An 18,356-nucleotide genomic window follows, 5' to 3' on the forward strand; every position below is an offset into this window, starting at 1 on the left:
CTTCCCTTTCCGCTCACACTGACATTTTTCTCTTCCTAGAGGGAGAGGGAGACCATGTCTGACGCAGAAGACGTGGTGGAAGAGTACGAAGAGTGAGTATGGGGAGCGCTGTCCTCCTCCCCTACCCGCCGCTCACACCTGCACCAGGACTCCGGGAAGTGGCTGTGCCTGCTTTCAGGACCCTGAGGAGAAATATACCCTCTTTGCTCCTATCCCTGGGCCGCGGGGCTCCCGATCCCAGGCAGACCACGGGCTGGGGGACTTTTGGAAGTAAATAGACTGAGCTCCCAGGGTCCACAGGGCTCCTACCTGCTAGCAGAGTGGCCACTAGCAGAGGAACCAAGAAGCTAGGCCCCTTGAAAAAGGATTCAGAAAGTTGCAGTAACTCTCCTGAGACTGCAGAGCCGGTTATGCCCCACAAAACTGACTGAGAACTCAGTGTTATCACTCCATTTGGACATCCTACTGTCCCTGACAAGTCCTGACCACACCCATCCACTGTCCTGACCACACCCATCCAGGGCCCTGACAACACCCATCCACGGTCCTGACAGCACCCATCCACGGTCCTGACAGCACCCATCCATGGTCCTGGCAGCACCCATCCACGGTCCTGCTCTGGAGAGAAGCCAGGGTTGGGGCACAGGAGACAACCAAACAATTACAGGGAGAGGGGGTGACCAGGGAGAACACAGAGGTGTAGCATGGCCCTGCCCTCACAGAACGTGCTCTCCTCTTGGGATGTGAAGACATGAAATGTCTGCGAGAACCGGCAAACAGGCCCTGACGTGAAGGCAGGCTGTCTGTAGCACAGGAGCTCTGGCAGAGGGAGACCAGTAGGGGCTGGAATCATCAGGGGAAGCTGTGTGGAAAAGGCAGGTCTTACCTGTGTAGGATCTGGAAAGAGAGAGAAGGGAAAGGGAAAGGATTTCTAGAGAGGAGTATAGCCTAGGAACAGTCTCAGGGGTGAGAGAAGATTAGTAAGTGAGCAGAAGGCTGATGAGACCAACCAGGCTGGGACCAGCCTCTGCTGCAAGGTAGCACTGGACCCGAAGGGTGGGCCAGGTTAGTGGGTGCCTTTGCAGGGCAGGCAGAGGAGTGTGAACTCCACGAGGTAATGAGAGAAATAAAAATGGGAAATAATCTGCAGAGAGAGGTCGGTGTGTGTGTGGGGGTGGGCTGTGGTGTGTGGTGTATGTGGTGTGAGTACATGTCGTGTGTACTATTGATGGCACCTCCTTTCCCACTGCAGGGAGCAGGAAGGTAAGCGCACATGGGTATACTCATTTGGATCAAGGACAGTGTGGTTTGAAACTGACCCACCTCTTCTCTCCTTTCCTGCTGCCGGGGCCCTCTCTTCTGAGCAGAAGAAGCTGTGGAAGGTATGCACCTTGGGGAAGAGGACAGCCAGAAGGGAGGAATGCCAGGAATCCGGGATTCCTGGGAGCCCTGGGAAAACAGTTTGTCTGTCCCTGCCTCTCACCCTCAGCAGAGAAAAGATTCCCCAACAACCGGGACTCCTAAATGGGAATCACCCCGACCTTGGTTGCTCAGGACTTGAGGCAAATGTTCAAACCTGTGTCTTCTGTCTGTCAAAAGTTAAAACAGAATCATCACTTTTTCCAATGAATTATTTTTGCTTCCTCCCACCCCCCAATTTTTTTTTTTATCATGGGAGGTTTTAAATGCGTATAAAAGTATCAAGAATAGAATAATGAGCCCCCCATGGGGCCATCATGCAGCTTCAACAATCATCAACCAATGGCCAAATTCTTTCATTTCTATTCCAGCTCCCCCCCATTATTTTGGAGCAGACATCCAAAATAACTCCCAGACACCGTATCATTCATGCTTAAATATTTCAGTATGCATCTCTAAAAGATAAAACCAAAAAACCGATTGTCATCAAGTCGATTCTGACTCATAGTGACCCTAAAGGACAGAGTAGAACTGCCTCATAGAGTTTCCAAGGCTGTAATCTTTAAGAAGCAGACTACCACATCTTTTCTTTTGTGGGTTCGAACCTTTCAAAAGTTAGCAGCCGAGCACTTAAGCACTGCACCACTGTAAGCACTATTAAAAAAAACATAACTCCAATACCATTATCACACCTAAGAATATTCACCTTAATAGTTTTTCAAATGCCATGATGAGCATGAAAGTACTTAGTAATCCGACACATTGTATATAGGCATGAAGGTTTATCATCATATCATCCTTGCAAAAGGTCCATTTTGACCCTCAGTCCTCAGATCCTTGCTGTTTCTACTCTTTGATCTATTAACACATTTCTCCCTTCAGCTTTTTGTCCCATATCTTCCTGAAAGAATATCCTAACCCTTCCTTCTTCTCCAGTGTGAGAAATATTGAGGTGTGGAAGAGGCCTGGCTCCAGTCCCCACCGAACCCCTAAATGGCCCAGGATGGCCCTCACATGCCTCAGGCTGCTGCACCCCGGGCAGACTGGTCCCTGTCCCTTAGTGGCTCAGGAAGTTCTCAGGGACATCACTTCAGCACGTGGCGTGTAGCCATCAGGAAGAGAGTTTCCATGAAGGCCCAGGGACAGGGCAGGGGTGGGAGAAGGGGAGCGCTGGGTAGCTGGCCTCTCCCTTACTCCCCGTGCCTTCTCAGGAAAATGGGGAGCCTCTCTCACATTTAGGCTGTTCCAGGGGTGTCTGGCTAAAGAGCCATCATCGGAGAAACTCACAGCGAAAACTGAGAGGAGCTGTGGGAGTCACTTTTGGTTTGAATACCAAACACTTGCGAAGCTGTTTGAAATAATTTTTGAATGAAAAATCAAGCTGGCTCCAGTTTCTGCTGTTTTCCCTGCACAGATTCTTCTTCTTCTTTTTTTTTTTTAATGTGCTTTAGATGAAGTTTTACAGAGCAAATTAGTTTCTCAATAAACAGTTAATACACATATTGTTTTGTGACATTGGTTGCCAATACCACAAAGTGTCAAGCAACCCTCTCCCTTCTCGACCTTGGTTTCCCTATTACCAGCTTTCCTCCTGCACAGATTCTTGATATGGTGGGTCTTCCTTTGCTTTGAAGGATTTGCCAGCTCATTACTGGAGGTTTTGGGGGTGGGATTTGAGACCTAGTCCTCTGGGTTTGGAACCAATCTGCCTGCTACACAGAGTAGGATTTGGCTATGAATTAACAAAATAATTCTGTACTGTGATGGCAATCCGAGCTCCGAGTAGCATCTGCCTTGCTTGCAATTAATGGATTGCACCCCGCTCCCACACGGCTATAAATGACTAAGAGAGCAGGGTCTAGCTAGATGTCCACTAAGCCTATAGATGGGCGATCCTAGGAGCGTGTTTTCTGCCAGGAGAGAAGTACAACAGATCGCTGTAACCTCTTTCTCTGGGCAGCTATTTGCATCTAGAACAACACAGCCCAGTCCGTTTCCATAACATTATAATGCTGGGCTTTCCTTAGATGGCTTCTTTCCAACAGGCCAGGCAAATCCTCCTGGTGCCAGGTTCTCAAGCAGGGCTATCAGAAGTGTGACTCCTAGAAACTGGAAGGGCTAATTCAGGGCAGGAAATGGTGAAGTTTGATGCATGCCTATTGCTGCCCACTCTGTCTTTTGGGGCCCCCATCTGGAGCCCTGGTGGTGCAGTGGTTAAGCGTTTGGCTGCTAACCAAAAGGTCGGCAGTTTGAATCCACCAGCCGCTCCTTGGAAAACCTATGGGGAAGTTCTGCTCTGTCCTATAGGGTTACTATGAGTCATTTGGTCTTAGTAAGAGGGAAGCTGAGGCTCTGTAGTCTAGAGGCAGGGAGCTGCCGTTTACAACTTACTGAATGCTTCCTGCTTTCCAGGCATGTGCCAGATGCTCTATTCATGCTAGATCATTTAATCCTCACCACGGCCCAGAAGTGAGTGTAATTATTTCCATTTGACTGATGAACACCTCATCAGTTACTGAGAAGAAACAACTCGGGGAAGTTATGGAGAGAAGTGAGTTGCCCAAGTTGCTAGAAAGTAGTCCATCAGGGATTCAAACTCAGGCCTAACTCCAAAACCCACACTTTTAAAGCCACCACACTGTCCTGCCGCTCGGTCCCGGCCTCTCCGCTCCCAGACTAACCTGTCTTGCTTCTCCCCTTTGCTGCTGCCACTCCCCGAACCTCAGAAGAGGAAGACTGGAGAGAGGAGGATGACGGTAGTACAGTTTTTACTTTTGTTGTGCTTCCCACTCCCTGCTGTCCTGAGCGCCAGTGTGTGTGTTGAGGGGGAAGTGTGTGGAGGGCAGGTGTAGGGTGGGTCAGTCATTTTCTCCCCAGGCTCAGAGGGTGGCCCAGGACCCTAGTTCTGAGCTCTTCATCTTGTGTCTCCTTCAGGGCCACCAACTCCTCTTTCTTGGTCCTTGTTCTTCCCCCTGGTGGAAGAAGAGGCCATCATGCCCCAGGGCCATGTGGGTGCTCTGGGAGAAACAATGGCCTCCATCATTTGTCCTCTTCCTAGGTCTGAGTCTTCTCTGAAGGCCTGGAGATGCTGCCTCTTAGATCCCTGTAGCAGCCTTACCTCAAAAAAGATCCTTCCAGAAGAATGAGCATAGAGAACTAGCCAGCAAGGTTATGGCCAGTTGTGGGGTCCACCTTCAGGCCATCTTGTTACAGCTTCTTCCCACCCTCTGATGTTCCCATTCTCTGTACGATATGCCCCACCCTATCCAGTGGTCAGGCAGCATCTACCTGAATGCCCCCATGATGAGGAGCTCACTGTCCCCCAATGCTGCCCGCTTCATCTTCAGACACCGCTGTTAGAAAGCTCTTCCTAAAATTGAACCCAAATCTGTCTCCCAAAAGATCATGCCCTGGCCCTAGTCCTAGCCTGGGGGCTAGGTTGGGCAGTGAAAGGGACCCCTGCTGGCTTGTCTCCCGTCCTGCTGCAAATGTGAGGATTCAGGTCTGGAATGAGTGGCCCTGCTCTGCCCTCACTGCACACACCGGTGTTTGGTGCTGGGACCCTCCCTATGAGCTGGACGGTGCACAGGCAGAGGGGCCAGGAGGCGAGGGGTCTGGGGATAAGGTCATCTGAAGAGCAGCTGGAAGAACTGGAAATAGTTAGCCAGAGCAGAGGGGACATGATGACAGCCTTCAAGTGTGCACCAGCTGCTGACTTGTGATGGAGACTGGACTTGTTCCCAGTCTCCAGGGCTAGGACTAGGGCCAGGGAGTGACCTTTCAGGAGACAGATTTGGGTTTAATTTTAGGAAAAGCTTTCTAACAGTGGTGTCTGAAGATGCAGTGGACGGCCTTGGAGGGCAGCAAGCTCCCCATCCTGGGAGCGTTCAGACAGATGCTGCCTGACCACTGGACAAAGTGGGGCATATCGTACAGAGAATGGGAACATCAGAGGGTGGGGAGAGGCTGTAACAACATGGCCTGAAGGTGGACCCCACAACTAGCCATATCCTTTCTGGCTAGTTCTCTACTCTCATTCTTCTGGAAGTTTTTTTTTGAGATAAGGCTGCACCTCCAGGCCTCAGAGAGGACTCAGACCTAGGAAGAGGACAGATGATGGAGGCCATTGTTTCTCCCAGAGCACCCGCACGGCCCTGGGACATGATGGCCTCTCCCTCCACCCTAAGGGTTTTTCCTCTCCCTCTGCCAAGAGGCTACTTCTAGTCAGTCAGTCAGTCATCGGTCAACGGGCATTGATCAAACACTTCCTACAGGCAGAGCAGTTGCCTGGCGATGTTCTATCTGTCTTATCTGTAGCTTATCTTCTGTCTGTCTACTTCAAGTGCCCGACTGTGGTGGGGTCCACAACCTCCCATGGAAATGGATGAAAATAGAAAAATCTTGCCAACTCTCTGGAAAGAACAAATATCTAAATGCTGGGCATCTCATCCACCTGCACAGTCTCACTGGTGTGGTTTCTTTGGATACAGATGAAGGGTCTGTAGACATGGAGAGTCCATGGGACCGGGGCAGGAGCTTCCCTGACACCTCACCTCAAGTAGGGCACATCCTGTGAAATTCTGGGATGATGTCACATAACCAGCGAGGTCGTGGAGGCGAAGGGGAACCATGTTGGGCAGACTTACCACTGGAAGCAACGACTCTTTCTGGGTCCGCCCTTCTCTGGTGCTGCCCACAGCACCCACCACACCCTAACTCACTCCTACCCCAGACTCCTGGCCTGCCCAGTGGCCTCTAGGTACAGAAAAGACCTCCATACTTGGAAAAGCCCAGTTCTGATCCCCAAACTCCCAGAGACGAACATTTAGAACTAAGGGACTCTTCACAAGCCCGCTCATGCCCTTCTGTTGTGGTTCAGGAGTCAACAAACTTTTTCTGTAAAGGGGTAGATAGTAAATATTTTAGGCTTTGTGGGTCATATGGTCTCTGTTGCAACTACTCTGCTGTTGTGACACAAAAGCAGCCATAGACAGGACGTAAATGAAGGGCTGTCTTCCAATAAAACTTTATGCACAGAAACGGGCTGGGGGCCAGATTTGGCCATTGATCTGTAATTTGCCGACCTTCCGTTTAGATCAAGAATGGAGCAGCTCCTTATTCACACTAGTTGTCCCAAAGCTCGTCTGGAACCTGGATATCACTGGCCCCCATTACCCCTAACCTGTTCTCTGTTCTGAGTTCTGCCTGATAGTACAAGAAATGGGGGCCTAGTTATTCACATGTCTGGTTCACTTCTCCAGAGCAGGAGGAGGTAGCAGAAGAAGAGGCTGAGGGGGAAGCTGAGGCCGAGGCTGAGGATGAGACTGAGGAGACCAACGAAAAAGGTAAGGTTTGGGGTAAGCGTGTAAGAAACTGGGTCGTGGTGCCCAGGGGGATGGTGAGAGCTCCCCAAACCATGTCTATGGCCGTAAGAAGCCCACCTGGAACATGTTCTCCCACTTGTGGATTAATAATACCCACCACCTGAATGTATTGTGGGCATAAAACGAAATGATATATGTGAAAGAACTTTGTGTATTCCAAGCTTTGTGTATCTCCAGCCTGTGGCTCTGCTCCTCCTGTCTCTGAGACCTGATCTGGTCCGGGGTGAAGAGTCAACTGTTCAGTCAATGAATATTTACTAAGTGCTCCTTTTGTGTCAAGCAGTCTTGAGCCCAGGAGCATGTGTGGTGAATAGAGATATGCGTCTTGATCCCCTAACCAGCAGGGTGCACTTTGGTTAGGACCTGTTTGTGGGAAAGTCTCTTGGCAGTGGGGCTTGAGCTCAGGCTTGACAGATTTCTCATTTTTTGTTTAGAAGATGGACAAGAAGAGGAGGAGGAGGATAAAGACGCTGAGGGTAAGGGCTGTTGACCATCAGGAGAGAGTTTGAGATGGTAAGGGAGCCCTTCACAGCAGCTTTGGGGGAGGTGGGGGCTCCTTCCAGGGAGATGGGGGTGGGTGAAGAGAGGGTCTTGGGAGAAGAAAGGACAGAGGTTGGTGGTAGCTGTGTGCTTTGGATGTTGGGCTCCACACATCTGCCCCTTGTCCCAGAGAGGCTGCTTTGATGGTGCTCAGAGGGAGAGGGGACCCATGACCAGCTCCCTGGTCAGGGCGGGGCAGTGTGACCCAGAGGTCACGTCCACACATGAGGCTTCCGGTGCTCAGTGAAATCATGTGTAGGGTGTGCGGTGCCTGTTAGGACAAAATCCCAAGGCATGTGATAGATGGTCCACGTGGACTGTTGCTGTCAACATCGTGATGCTGCAGCCTGTACCAGGGTTCCAGATGGCCCTGGTCACACCTCCAGAGGTGAGGGCAATTATCTTGGGCTTGCAGTCATGCCAATCTTCTTCCTTGCCCTGTGGCCACCAGAAGTCCAGGAGGTGACCAAGGAGGCAAAGACGAGGGAGGGGACCCTGGGGCCAGTATCCCTAGGGACCTTTCCACGGGAACCTGAAGCTCTAAGCAACGTTTCCTCGCTCAGAACTGGTAAATGCTAGAAGGCTTTGAAGCCGCACACCGAGTGTGCGTGCTCCCTTCCAGGGTTCAGCCCTCACTGGGGACACCCCACCAGGAGCTGCAACGGGAGACCAAGTGTGGGGCTTGCAACCCCTGCTTCCTTAATTCTTGTTGGTGCCCCTGGGCTCATGTGACCCCAGGGCTGGAAAGGACTCACTGTGCAGATGGGAAACGGAGGCCCACAAGCACTCAGGGGCCAGTTGGGGGCAGAACGGGCCTCCTGACCTGTGGGTGTGTTCTTCTCTCCCCAACAGATGGCCAAGTGGAAGAGTCCAAACCCAAGCCGAGGTGAGTGGGACACACCCGTGTGAGGCCCTAGTATGGAGGGCCAGTGACAGGACGGTGGGAATGGGGCAGGAGTGGGCACTGGCTGGGGATGTAGGAGGCACAGACCACCACGTGCAGTTCTATAGGCTGTGTTCTGCACAGAGGTCTCTTCAGAGAGTCACAAGGAGGGGGCGGGGTGCTTTGGTGCCACCACGCGTGAAGCCCACCTGGAGATGGTGGTGTTGGGTGGGTTAGGGGACAAGGATGCTAAACCCATCAGTAGGTGGCGCCTCAGCACATTCCCATTTCAGTGAGATCCACTGAAACCAGACCGAACTCAAATCTGTCGGCCTCGATTTGACCCATACCAACCCTACAGAACAGAGTAGAACTGCCCCATTGGGTTTCCAAGGCTGTAATCTTTATGGAAGCAGTTTACAGAAGCAGACTGCCACATCTTTCTCCTGTGGAGCGGCTGGTGGATTTGAATCGCTGACCTTTTGGTTAGCAGTCTAGTGCTTAACCGCTACATCACCAGTGCCCCTTACGAAAACAGACACAGCCCAGCCCAAAGCCAATCCCAGCTCCATTCATTTGTCCAGCACCTTTCCCAGCCACTTGCACGCACACTGCAGTATCTCATTTCAGCCTCCCCATAACCCTGCCCAGACCTGAGGGCAGACAGGGAAACTGAGGACCGGAGCCTGGGCCTGAAGTCACACAGCAAGTATGAGTTGGGGCCGGGACCAAACCACAGGACTCCTGGGTTCATGGGGAGATTCTGTGGGGTCAGCCACAGGGGTTTGGAGTCAGGCAAAGCTGTCCTCTTGTCACAGCTCCTCTGCTTCCTTGTTGGGTGGCTTTGAGCAAGTCACCGCCTCTCTGAGCCTCTGTTTTCTCAAAGTGAGATTAATGATAGCCACATCCTGGGTGTACTGTGGGCATAAAATAAAATGACGGACGTGAGAGAGCTTTCTGTATTCCAAGGTGCTGAGCAAGTGTGAGCTCTCTTACTGTTAACTTCACTGTTATTACGGCCATGGTTGGCTGGGGCGGTGGCGGTGAGGAAGAAGGGCCCGGCCTGCTCCAGGTACCCACAGTCCCTCGAGTCCAGAGCAGGGTTGATGCTCATCAACTCCTTATTCCTCTAACAGGCTGTTCATGCCCAACTTGGTGCCGCCCAAGATCCCCGATGGAGAGAGGGTAGACTTTGATGTGAGTTATGGCTCTGGGGAGGGCAGGCCTGGACGGGGGTGGTCACAAGGACCCCTGACAAGACCTTGTAGGCTTGTGGGGGCAGGCAGGATGGTGCCTACAACAGCCAGCCTGGGCGCCAGCCCCTGAGCAGTTCCTGGGTTCAGGCCCCACGTGCCCCTTCCCCGGCCACGCCCAGGCCCTGCCAGAGGCCTTTTGGATTGAGCAGTGGGTGTCTAGCCTGCCCATCATGTCTCTCCCCTTGACTTGGGTGTGGCAGCCTCTGACCCCTGGTGGTCCACCCACAGGATATCCACCGGAAGCGCATGGAGAAGGACCTGAACGAGTTGCAGACGCTGATTGAGGCTCACTTTGAGAACAGGAAGAAGGAGGAGGAGGAGCTCATTTCGCTCAAAGACAGGATAGTAGGTGTCCCATCTCCCAGTGCAATGCTCCTGCCCTCTACCCCCTTTCCTCAGGCCCACTTCCTCCAGGCAGCCTTCCCTGGGGTCCCTAGCTCTGCTAGGTGTTTCTCCCCATCAGGATCTGCTGCACTTTAAGCCTCTCTCCCAGCAAGCTCCTACTCTGCCCTGCACGCTGGTCTTGGGTATCTGTCTTCTCTCTCTGCCAGACTGGACGCTTCTTGATGGCAGGAGCTGAGTCTGATTCATCTCTGGGCCCCACAGGGCCTAACCCAGGCCCTGGCTATGGAATGGCTGGCCAGTCACAAAGGCCTGTTGTCCACCTGCCCCCTGCCTCCTTCCCAGAGAGCACAGCTCCCCACGCTAATGAAGGAAAGATACGGGTGAAATCACAAATCATCCCATGGAGGACTGGGCAGTCCCTTTATTCCTTTTATTTTTTCTCCACCAAATTTGCCTTCCAGAGACGTGCTGCTCTGGCTGGCAGCTGAGGACTGGGCTGTCTTTGAGCACAGAGCAGCTGCTGGGGCCGGGGCGGGGGTGCAACACTGTGGCAGACAGGGGTAGCCCGCTTGACATTGTTCAAATTGTTTCAGACTCCACTATGAATAATGTACGAGGTGGGTCATCCTCACATGCCCCAGAGCGGGCCATCCTTCCTTAACCAGGATGATTTTCTCGCTGGCCCACCTGTGCAGCAGGTGCCCCTGCCTATGCCCGAGGAACTGGCCCTTGGAGGATAGGCCTCGACTGTGCCTCTCGGTGTGGGCAACCACTGCCCTGAGACTCCTGTGAGGGAAAGTTCCCCGCTGGCCTCCACACCTCTGAGACCCCTCCGTCATACATATGCACCTCCCCCCATAGGAGAAGCGGCGGGCAGAGCGCGCGGAGCAGCAGCGCATCCGGAATGAGCGTGAGAAGGAGCGTCAGACCCGCCTGGCTGTGAGTGATCCCCCAGCTCCTGCCTGGCCTAGGGAGACCCCTGCAGCTCCCCAGTCCCCCCTCTACTCATAGATATTGATTCAGTCAAGAGACATCAAACACCTACTAAGCGCCGGGCATTACACTTGTGAACCAGATGGACAATGTCTGGATCCTTGTGAACTTAGTATTTTAAAGACTCTCTAGTCCTCAGTCCTTCCCCAGACCAAACTACCCAGGAACTGAGGGTCCCCTAGCCCTCTTCCTGTGCTACTGCTGAGGCCCTTCCCAAGCAATAGGCTTTCTTGGGGAATATCCCAGCTTGAGAGGACGATGTGACTTCACACTGGGGACCAGAACCTCATTCATTCATTCAATAAACACATCTTGTGCCCTCTGAAAGCTCCTTGCCCAGTGGGGAGAAAGCTCAGCCCACCCATAAAGATCGCCAGCTTCAGAATCAGGGTTTGTCCCCCTCCTGCCTCAGTGTGCTCTCCTCTTCCTCTTCCCGGCAAATCAGGAAGAGAAGGCCCGGCGAGAGGAGGAGGAGAACAGGAGGAAGGCAGAGGATGAGGCGCGGAAGAAGAAGGCTTTGTCCAACTTGATGCATTTTGGAGGATACATCCAGAAGGTAGGCAGGGGAGCAGCAGTGGTCACCAGGAAGTCCTGGTGTATCTGTGCAGAATGAGGTATCCATTGCAGCAGACAGACTTTAGGTTGGATTCCAGGAAGAACTTCTCAGCTGCTGTGGGAGGGATGCTGAGGCCCCTTTTCTGCCCAGCCCCTGAGCTGGCTCTTAGCTTGGCTGTGGCATCCACTAGGAGGAGCCAGCTGGGGCAAAGGTTGCAGCCAGAGGCTGGAGCACCAATGCTTCACCTCACCCTGGGCTGCATCCAGGCCAGGGAGTCCCCAAGGTGGCCAGGTGCAGCTGGAAGAGTCCTGTTTCTAGTGTGGCCATATGCAACCTATCAGAACCTCAGCTTCTTCATCTGTAAAACAAGATTAATATTGCCTGCCCTGCTTGCTTTGAGAAGATCAAATGAGCCGACGTGAAAAGCACCTATGTGCTATGCAGATGCGAGGTGGTGTTCATTCCTGGGAACTCACTCTTAATTCTTAATTTTTGGGGCCTACCCCTACCAGATACTCCACTCTCAAGGGCGGATGGGGTATGTAAAATCGATTTCCTCTGTCGATGGAGGAGCCAGAACATTTTCTTAGATTTCCAAAGTCCTCAGCTGAGAACCAGGCCAGCCACGCCATCTCTGCCCCCATGGTGACCCTACCAGCCTAATCTTTGGCATGGCCCTGCTACCAAATAGTCCGTGTTCCAGACCCCCAGACTCACGTCCTGATAAACAAGGCTGCCTACCGTGAGCATCTGAATCATCTTCTGCTTCTTCCTTGTGTCTCTCTTTGCCTTTGTCTTCTGCCCTGTGCCCTGCGCTTTCTGTGTGTCTCTGTTGTGGTCTTGGTCTTTCTCTCATGGCTTCCTGGCTTTGCAGGCCCAGGTGGGTACCAAAACCTCAAACTCTCTTCCTCCCTGTGGTTTTGGGGAGCATCCCAGGAGGGGAGGGCACCTTGCTGGAGGGGAGGAGTGTGGATATGGGGCTGGGTGCGAGGGAGCGAGCCTGGAGAGAGATGGCAGAGGTTGAAGAGGCAAAGGAGGAAGAGGTCAGAATGACCCTCCCTGCCCCTGCCTCAGTTTCTCTGGGGTATCCAGACAGTTGATGGTGTGTGCATGGGGTAGGGGGTGGTTTTCAGGAACAAGGTCCTTCTCCCATTAGGTTTTTAGGCGGGCTTGGGGGATGAGGAGGGGGTGGTCTCTGGCCAATTCCCCCTGCTTACGCCACCCCCCTCCAGACGGAGCGGAAGAGTGGGAAGAGGCAGACAGAGAGGGAAAAGAAGAAGAAGATTCTGGCTGAGAGGAGGAAGGTGCTGGCCATCGACCACCTGAATGAAGATCAGCTGAGGTGGGCCCGGGAGGGGTGGTCCTCAGGGCCTGCAAGTGTCCATCCCGGGAGGAGGCGGGGCAGAAGGCACATTCTCATTGTGACCACCAGGGGGTGCTACCCCCTCACACATTTCCCAGAGCATGTTTGGAGGTGGGCGTGAGCCAACTCCACTCTGTGCTTCGCTCATAGGGAAAGGGAACAGTGCAGGCCCCTCACCTCCTTGAGCATCAACTTCCCCATCTGCACAGTGGTGGCGGGAAGGAGACTGAGCTAGGTGCTCTCTGCCGGGCCTTCTTCCCCTTCCTCCTCATCTCCAGAGCTTTGTCCTTGGCAGGTCCATGTGTCCGTTCCTGAGGGTGGGCACCTCCATCCGACCCCAGGCTGGGCCAGGCCTTGGGGTGGGCTGGGGCACTCTTCCTCAGCAGGCCTGGAGCAAGGAGGAGGGCTGGGGTCCCTGGGGCTGAGTCAGGACCAGGATGAAGCCTGATGGGGGCCCTTCCTTATCTCCCTTCCCCCCACTTGGCCTGTACAGAGAGAAGGCCAAGGAACTGTGGCAGAGCATCTATAACCTGGAGGCCGAGAAGTTTGACCTGCAGGAGAAGTTCAAGCAGCAGAAATACGAAGTGAGCTGCACGCTGCTCCTCCTCTGCCCCCTCAAGCCCCCCTTGCGTGCTCTCCTGGCTCCTCCTGGTTTGACTGGTTCTCATGCTCCTGCTGCCGGTCAGGCCCCTTTCCCAGTCTCCCTTACCCTCCTTCAATCTACCTCCAGCCCAGCAGTGGTCAGTGCCCACCACGCATGCCGTTGCTTGCTGGGGGCACCTGGGGGTTTGCCAGGGCTGAGCAGAGATACTTTTCTAGGGCTCCAGCCCCGGGGTCTTCCTTCCTGCTAGCCAGACACCCCTGGAAGCAGAGGCGGCAGCTAAGCTGCCCTGAGCCACGTGGGAAGACCCGGATTCACAAAGCCGGGCACCTGGCAGAGAGGGCCACCAGAGATGCAGCCACTCCATCCAGTGTGCACACAGGCGGGCTGGGCCTCAAGCCCTCAGCCTTGCAGGGTCCCAGGAGCATGAATGGGGGTCTCAGGCATACAGACATGAGGCAGGAAAATAGCTGAACTGACGCTGGTCCTGTTAATATACTCAGACCCTGAAGCCAGCCCTGTCCGCCAGGCCTCTTGGCCTGGTTAAGGAGGATTGCGTCTTCCCTGGAGGGTCCACTTAGCTCTCCTGCCAAACCTCACCTCCCTGTCCAAGGGGCCCTTCCCTGAGCCTGGCTCAGGCCCCCATGGCTACAGGCTGGCTCTCCCCCCAGTAGTGAGAGAGGCAGTGTTACATGGTGATGAAGAGCATGGACTCTGGAGCCACATTGCCTGGGTCAGAGTTCTGGCTCTGCCACTTACTAGCTGTGTGACCAAGTTACTTAACTTATCTGTGCCTCTGTTTCCTCATCTAAATCCCAGGATAACAATAGGGCCTACCTCATAGGGTTACTGTGAGCATTAGCCCAGTTGCTGCCAAGCTGCCCCAACTCTTGGTGAACCCATATGTGTCAGAGTAGAAGTGTGCTCCATTGGGTTTTCATTGGCTGATTTTTCAGAAATAGATTGCCAGGCCTTTCTTCTGAGGTGCCTCTGGGTGGACTTGAACTTCTAACCTTTTGGTTAGCAGCTGATCGCATTAACCATTTGCACCAACCAGGGCCATTGTTAGGATTACAGAGATAATAATAATAATAAATAAAATAGGAATAGCCAACGTACATGTTCCAGACACTGTTCTGAGCACTTTACATGTATTAACTTATTAAGCCTGCACTACAATCCTGTGGGTGAATATTTGGGAAAGTGCTTAGAACAGAGCCTTGGGCCCACTAAGTGCTCCACAGGTACGAACAATTGTCTAGGTCTCTCTGGGCCATGTGCCTTCCACCTGTCCTCTGGCTCCACACTTAACTCTGCCTTTGGCCTACAGGGCACAGATTTGGCGAAGATACGGTGCTGTGCCTCGAGGGGTCAAGCTTCGGGCATGGAGTGGACAGCTGGGTGGGGTAGGGTGGGGCAGAGAGAGTAGTCTCAGGCTGGGCTGGAGCCCACACACAGGTGCTCAGCCTTGCATGTCTCCAGCTCTCAGGAGGCCCACCTTATGGGACCTTCATCCTGAGCCTGCTGTGGCCCTGGGACCCCACAGTGAGAGGCCAATGGGACAGCCAAGAAGCCTCTCCTTGGCTTCTGCCTCCAGGAACCTGGGCCCCTCTTGACTTTTAACTGTTCCAACCGCATGGCATGGCCCTTCTTCTGCCTCCTCCTCCTCTTCCTCCTCCTCCACTGCTGCGCTGCGTCCCCTTCTCCCCAGCTGGGGCCCGAGCCCAACGAGCTTCAACCTTGCTCTTTTCTTTCCCACTTTCTTGCAGATCAATGTTCTCCGAAACAGGATCAATGATAACCAGAAAGTGTAAGTACCTGAGTCCAGCCCTTCCTTGCCCCCCTCCCCCTGCCTCCTCCTTCCCTCCCTTCCTGGCCCTCCTACCCCTTCTCTGAGGGCCTCTGACAGCCGTGGACTCCCATCCCTTCTTACTCTCCTTCGGCTCCAGCCTTCCTCTCAGACTCCCTGCCTGAGTCTCCCTCTTCTTCACGCCCTGGGCACTGCTGGCCAGTGAGGAGTGGGTGTGGGGCCTGAGGCCACTGCCCTATTCTGCCCCTGGCTGCTCCCTTTGACCCCCAGCAGCCCCCCACTACAGAGACCTGCTCCTCTGCCCTGTGTCCCCCATCTGACTGAGTCCTCTTCCCCTGCAGCTCCAAGACCTGTGGGAAGGCCAAAGTTACCGGGCGCTGGAAGTAGAGGTGGCAGCCCCTTTAGAGGCCACACCTCCTTCACCAAGGACCTGCTCTTCGCTGTGTCCCCACCCTGCATGCCCCCCAGCTCCTGGGGACCACAGGCAGAATTCTGTCTAGAAACCAGGAGCTGGCCAGGCTAGAAGCTGCCACTCATGCCTGCCCCACACCCCACACCCACGCCCATAATAAAAAGCACCACCCACCAAATAGTATTTCTGTCACTTCCCCTGCAGAGGGAGAGACACTGAGGGGAGACCCCGGTCTTACAGGGACACAGGCCCCTGGTGTCTGCCAGACTCGAGGGGTGCTTGCCCACCTGGTCCCTGCCCACCTGGCCCCTGCCTGCCTGCCTCAGGCACCCACAGAGGCCTGGCACCACAGAGCAGGGAGAGGGCGGATGGCCCAGGGAGCATACACTTTCTCACAGCAGGGAGGGAGGCACAGAAGCCAAAAGGGCTTGTGATCTGAGCTACTGTGAGTCAGCAAGAGCTGAGCACTGGGGAAGTGCTTGGCTGAGTGGGGACATGAGTCACTCCCAGGGGAACAATGGAGGCCTCTTTGGACTGTCACTGTTTTCTTTCTCCTCCTGGTCAGCTCACTAAGAATCAGGCATCTGAGGGACAAGAAGCCCTCGGGGAAGGGAGAAAGGCCAGTTTCATCCGGCAGCTTCTCAGGCATCAGCTGCCGAGAGGTGTGAGATAATCTGGGAGCCTCCATGTCTGTGATCTGCATGTCCTCTAGAGCCTGAGCCACCAACCAGGGACCACAGGGTCCTTGAGTCGAAGAGGACAGCATGGTGCCACTGACTCCAGATGGCAGAGGACACAGAAACGTGTGGGATGAGAGAGTACTTGACTCAACTTCCTTGAGTAAATCCACGAGTAGGGTGTGTTCTCTCACACCTCCTTGCTTTTGCTCAGGCTGTTCCCTCTGCCTGGAATACCTTTCCCCACTCCCCATGTCATCCGTCAAACAGAGCTTAACAATCACGGTCTCTAAGGAGGCTTCCCATCATCTTCCAGGCAGTGAATTCATTCCTCCTTGCTCTGAGCAGCCTGGGCCTTACTATGGCTACTGTCACAGAGCCACCATACTGTATTAGACTCATCTGTTCCTCCAGGCGTCGCCCCTTTGTCTTAGCTCAGTGGCATCCAGTAGGTTGTATTGAAAGAAACAGCATAGACCTACTTGTTGTTGTTGCTAGTTGTCATGGAGTCAATTCCAACTCATGGCGACCCCATGTGTGCAGAGAAGAACTGCTCCACAGACCTACTTACCCTGTGCTATGTGCCAAGCACCGTGACAGGTGTTACTGAGGCAGAGATGAAAGGACATGGTGCTTGGGTAACTGGGAGGCACTTACCCTGGTGTCTTGGCCCCGTTTAGTTTTCATTCATTCATTCAATAAATATCTCCTGAGCAACAACTGTATGCTAGGCACGGTGCTGGGCATTTAACGGGAGATACTGTGATTTGAACAGACACATCACTGCCCTCATGGAGCTTACAACCCAGTGGGAGAGACAGAGAGAAAAGCCAACGGGAGATTGCAGCTCAGTGACAGCGGGGGAGGTGTAGGGGGCTGGGAAGCAGAGAGAAGGGGTACCCCACCTAGCCTTGGCAGGTAGGAGTGTTTTCTGGAGGAAAGGATGTCTACACCGAGTCCCAGAGGGAGAGGAGGAGAAAGCTAAGGAGAAAGGATCAGAGGTGGGAGGGAGGAATAGCATGTATGAAGTCCTAGGAGCAAGAGCCAGCATGGTGTGTTTGGTGTATTACAGAATACAAGCATCTTCTGTGGGGAACTAGAAGCCTCCTCTGTAAGTGCCCAAAAGCAGGCAGGCAGGAGGCAGGAGACAGGGCCTCAGGCCTACGGAGGGCTCTCATCATTGTCTCTGGAAGACCCATCACCCAGCCCCACTCTCCCCAGTTTGCCAGGTGGGATAGCTGAGTCAATGCTCCATGCCAAAAGTGCCAGCCCCTCTCCCTATAACAGGGCAGGTACTACAGCCCCACCCTCACCTGCCACCCTGGTGGGGTGGGGGAAAGCCTAGAGAAAGAGAAGCATTGAATCCAGAACCAGGGCATCAGAATTTTCCAACCTTCAAGTCCCTGTGAGGCTCCACCTCTCACGCCTCAGTGTCTCGTTGGAGGAATAGGAGATAGTGTTGGCACCGTCTTTATCCCGTCTCCTGCTTCTCCTTTTCCAGAAAAGCTCTAGTAGATGTGCTCTCTCCTTTAAAAAATATCCCAAGGTGGACACACAGGGCCTTCCCTGAAGCCAGGTCTCACTTAATCTCCTTTCTTCTAAAGTCACCTGGTGTTCAGGGAAGATCTTTTGAGTGCCCCGGCCACTGCCCCCACATGGGTCCCACCTAGTTCAGCTCCGCATCCCCACATCTTAAGAGGAGCAGCAGAGCTTAACCTCAGCGGTTGCAGGGAGCACTTCTCCATAAGGCAAAGGGCCCCGTCCTCTCTCACCAAGGAGAGTGAGTGCCAGGTGTGGGGCCATCAGCACAGGGCAGGGAGTGCTTTTTAGTCCAATACGCCAGCACTGCAGGCTTCAGCTCAGTGGAACCGAGCTCTTCATGTAATAGTTTCAAAAATTGGAGGGACCACAGACACGTGCAGAAACACTGCAGTGGATTCCTGAGTGCCAAGGTGCTGAGAGGAGCCCCGGTGGTGCAGTGGTTAAGAGCTCAGTTGCTAACTGAAAGGTCACCGGTTCGAACCAACCAGCCACTCTGCAGGAGAAAGATGTGGCAGTCTGCTTCTGTAAAGATTACAGCCTTGGAAACCCTATGGGGCAGTTCTACTCTGTCCTGT

At 53.7% G+C, this 18,356-nt stretch overlaps 1 protein-coding gene across 5 annotated transcripts; it reads left to right on the forward strand.

Annotated features, from left to right (window-relative positions):
- The first annotated feature begins 54 nt into the window (after positions 1-54).
- On the forward strand, positions 55-15,537 carry TNNT2 (troponin T2, cardiac type). 5 transcript variants are annotated; one of them, XM_004375301.1, is made up of 16 exons: positions 55-92; positions 1,253-1,263; positions 1,365-1,382; positions 4,146-4,175; positions 6,681-6,764; positions 7,238-7,279; positions 8,196-8,229; positions 9,363-9,423; positions 9,711-9,827; positions 10,689-10,766; positions 11,266-11,376; positions 12,387-12,395; positions 12,609-12,718; positions 13,233-13,323; positions 15,110-15,150; positions 15,492-15,537. In XM_004375301.1, the coding sequence occupies exons 1-16, from the start codon at positions 55-57 to the stop codon at positions 15,535-15,537; spliced, it is 921 nt and encodes a 306-aa protein (XP_004375358.1). The 5 variants fall into 5 exon arrangements, with proteins under 5 accessions (XP_004375358.1, XP_004375359.1, XP_004375361.1 ...); XM_004375302.1 differs by lacking the exon at positions 12,387-12,395; XM_004375304.1 differs by lacking the exons at positions 1,365-1,382; positions 4,146-4,175.
- The last annotated feature ends 2,819 nt before the right edge of the window (positions 15,538-18,356 follow it).

Source organism: Trichechus manatus, unplaced genomic scaffold (genome assembly GCF_000243295.1).
Source record: "Trichechus manatus latirostris isolate Lorelei unplaced genomic scaffold, TriManLat1.0 scaffold00035, whole genome shotgun sequence".
Taxonomy (NCBI): Eukaryota; Metazoa; Chordata; class Mammalia; order Sirenia; family Trichechidae; genus Trichechus; species Trichechus manatus.

What these genes read in the sequence shown, in the direction of transcription:
- TNNT2 (XM_004375301.1), top strand. Translation starts at nt 55, where the DNA reads ATGTCTGACGCAGAAGACGTGGTGGAAGAGTACGAAGA. An exon ending in GGAGGATAAAGACGCTGAGG is followed by an intron (nt 7,280 to 8,195) that starts GTAAGGGCTGTT and finishes TCTCCCCAACAG; the next exon opens with ATGGCCAAGTGGAAGAGTCC. An exon ending in ATCAATGATAACCAGAAAGT is followed by an intron (nt 15,151 to 15,491) that starts GTAAGTACCTGA and finishes CTTCCCCTGCAG; the next exon opens with CTCCAAGACCTGTGGGAAGG.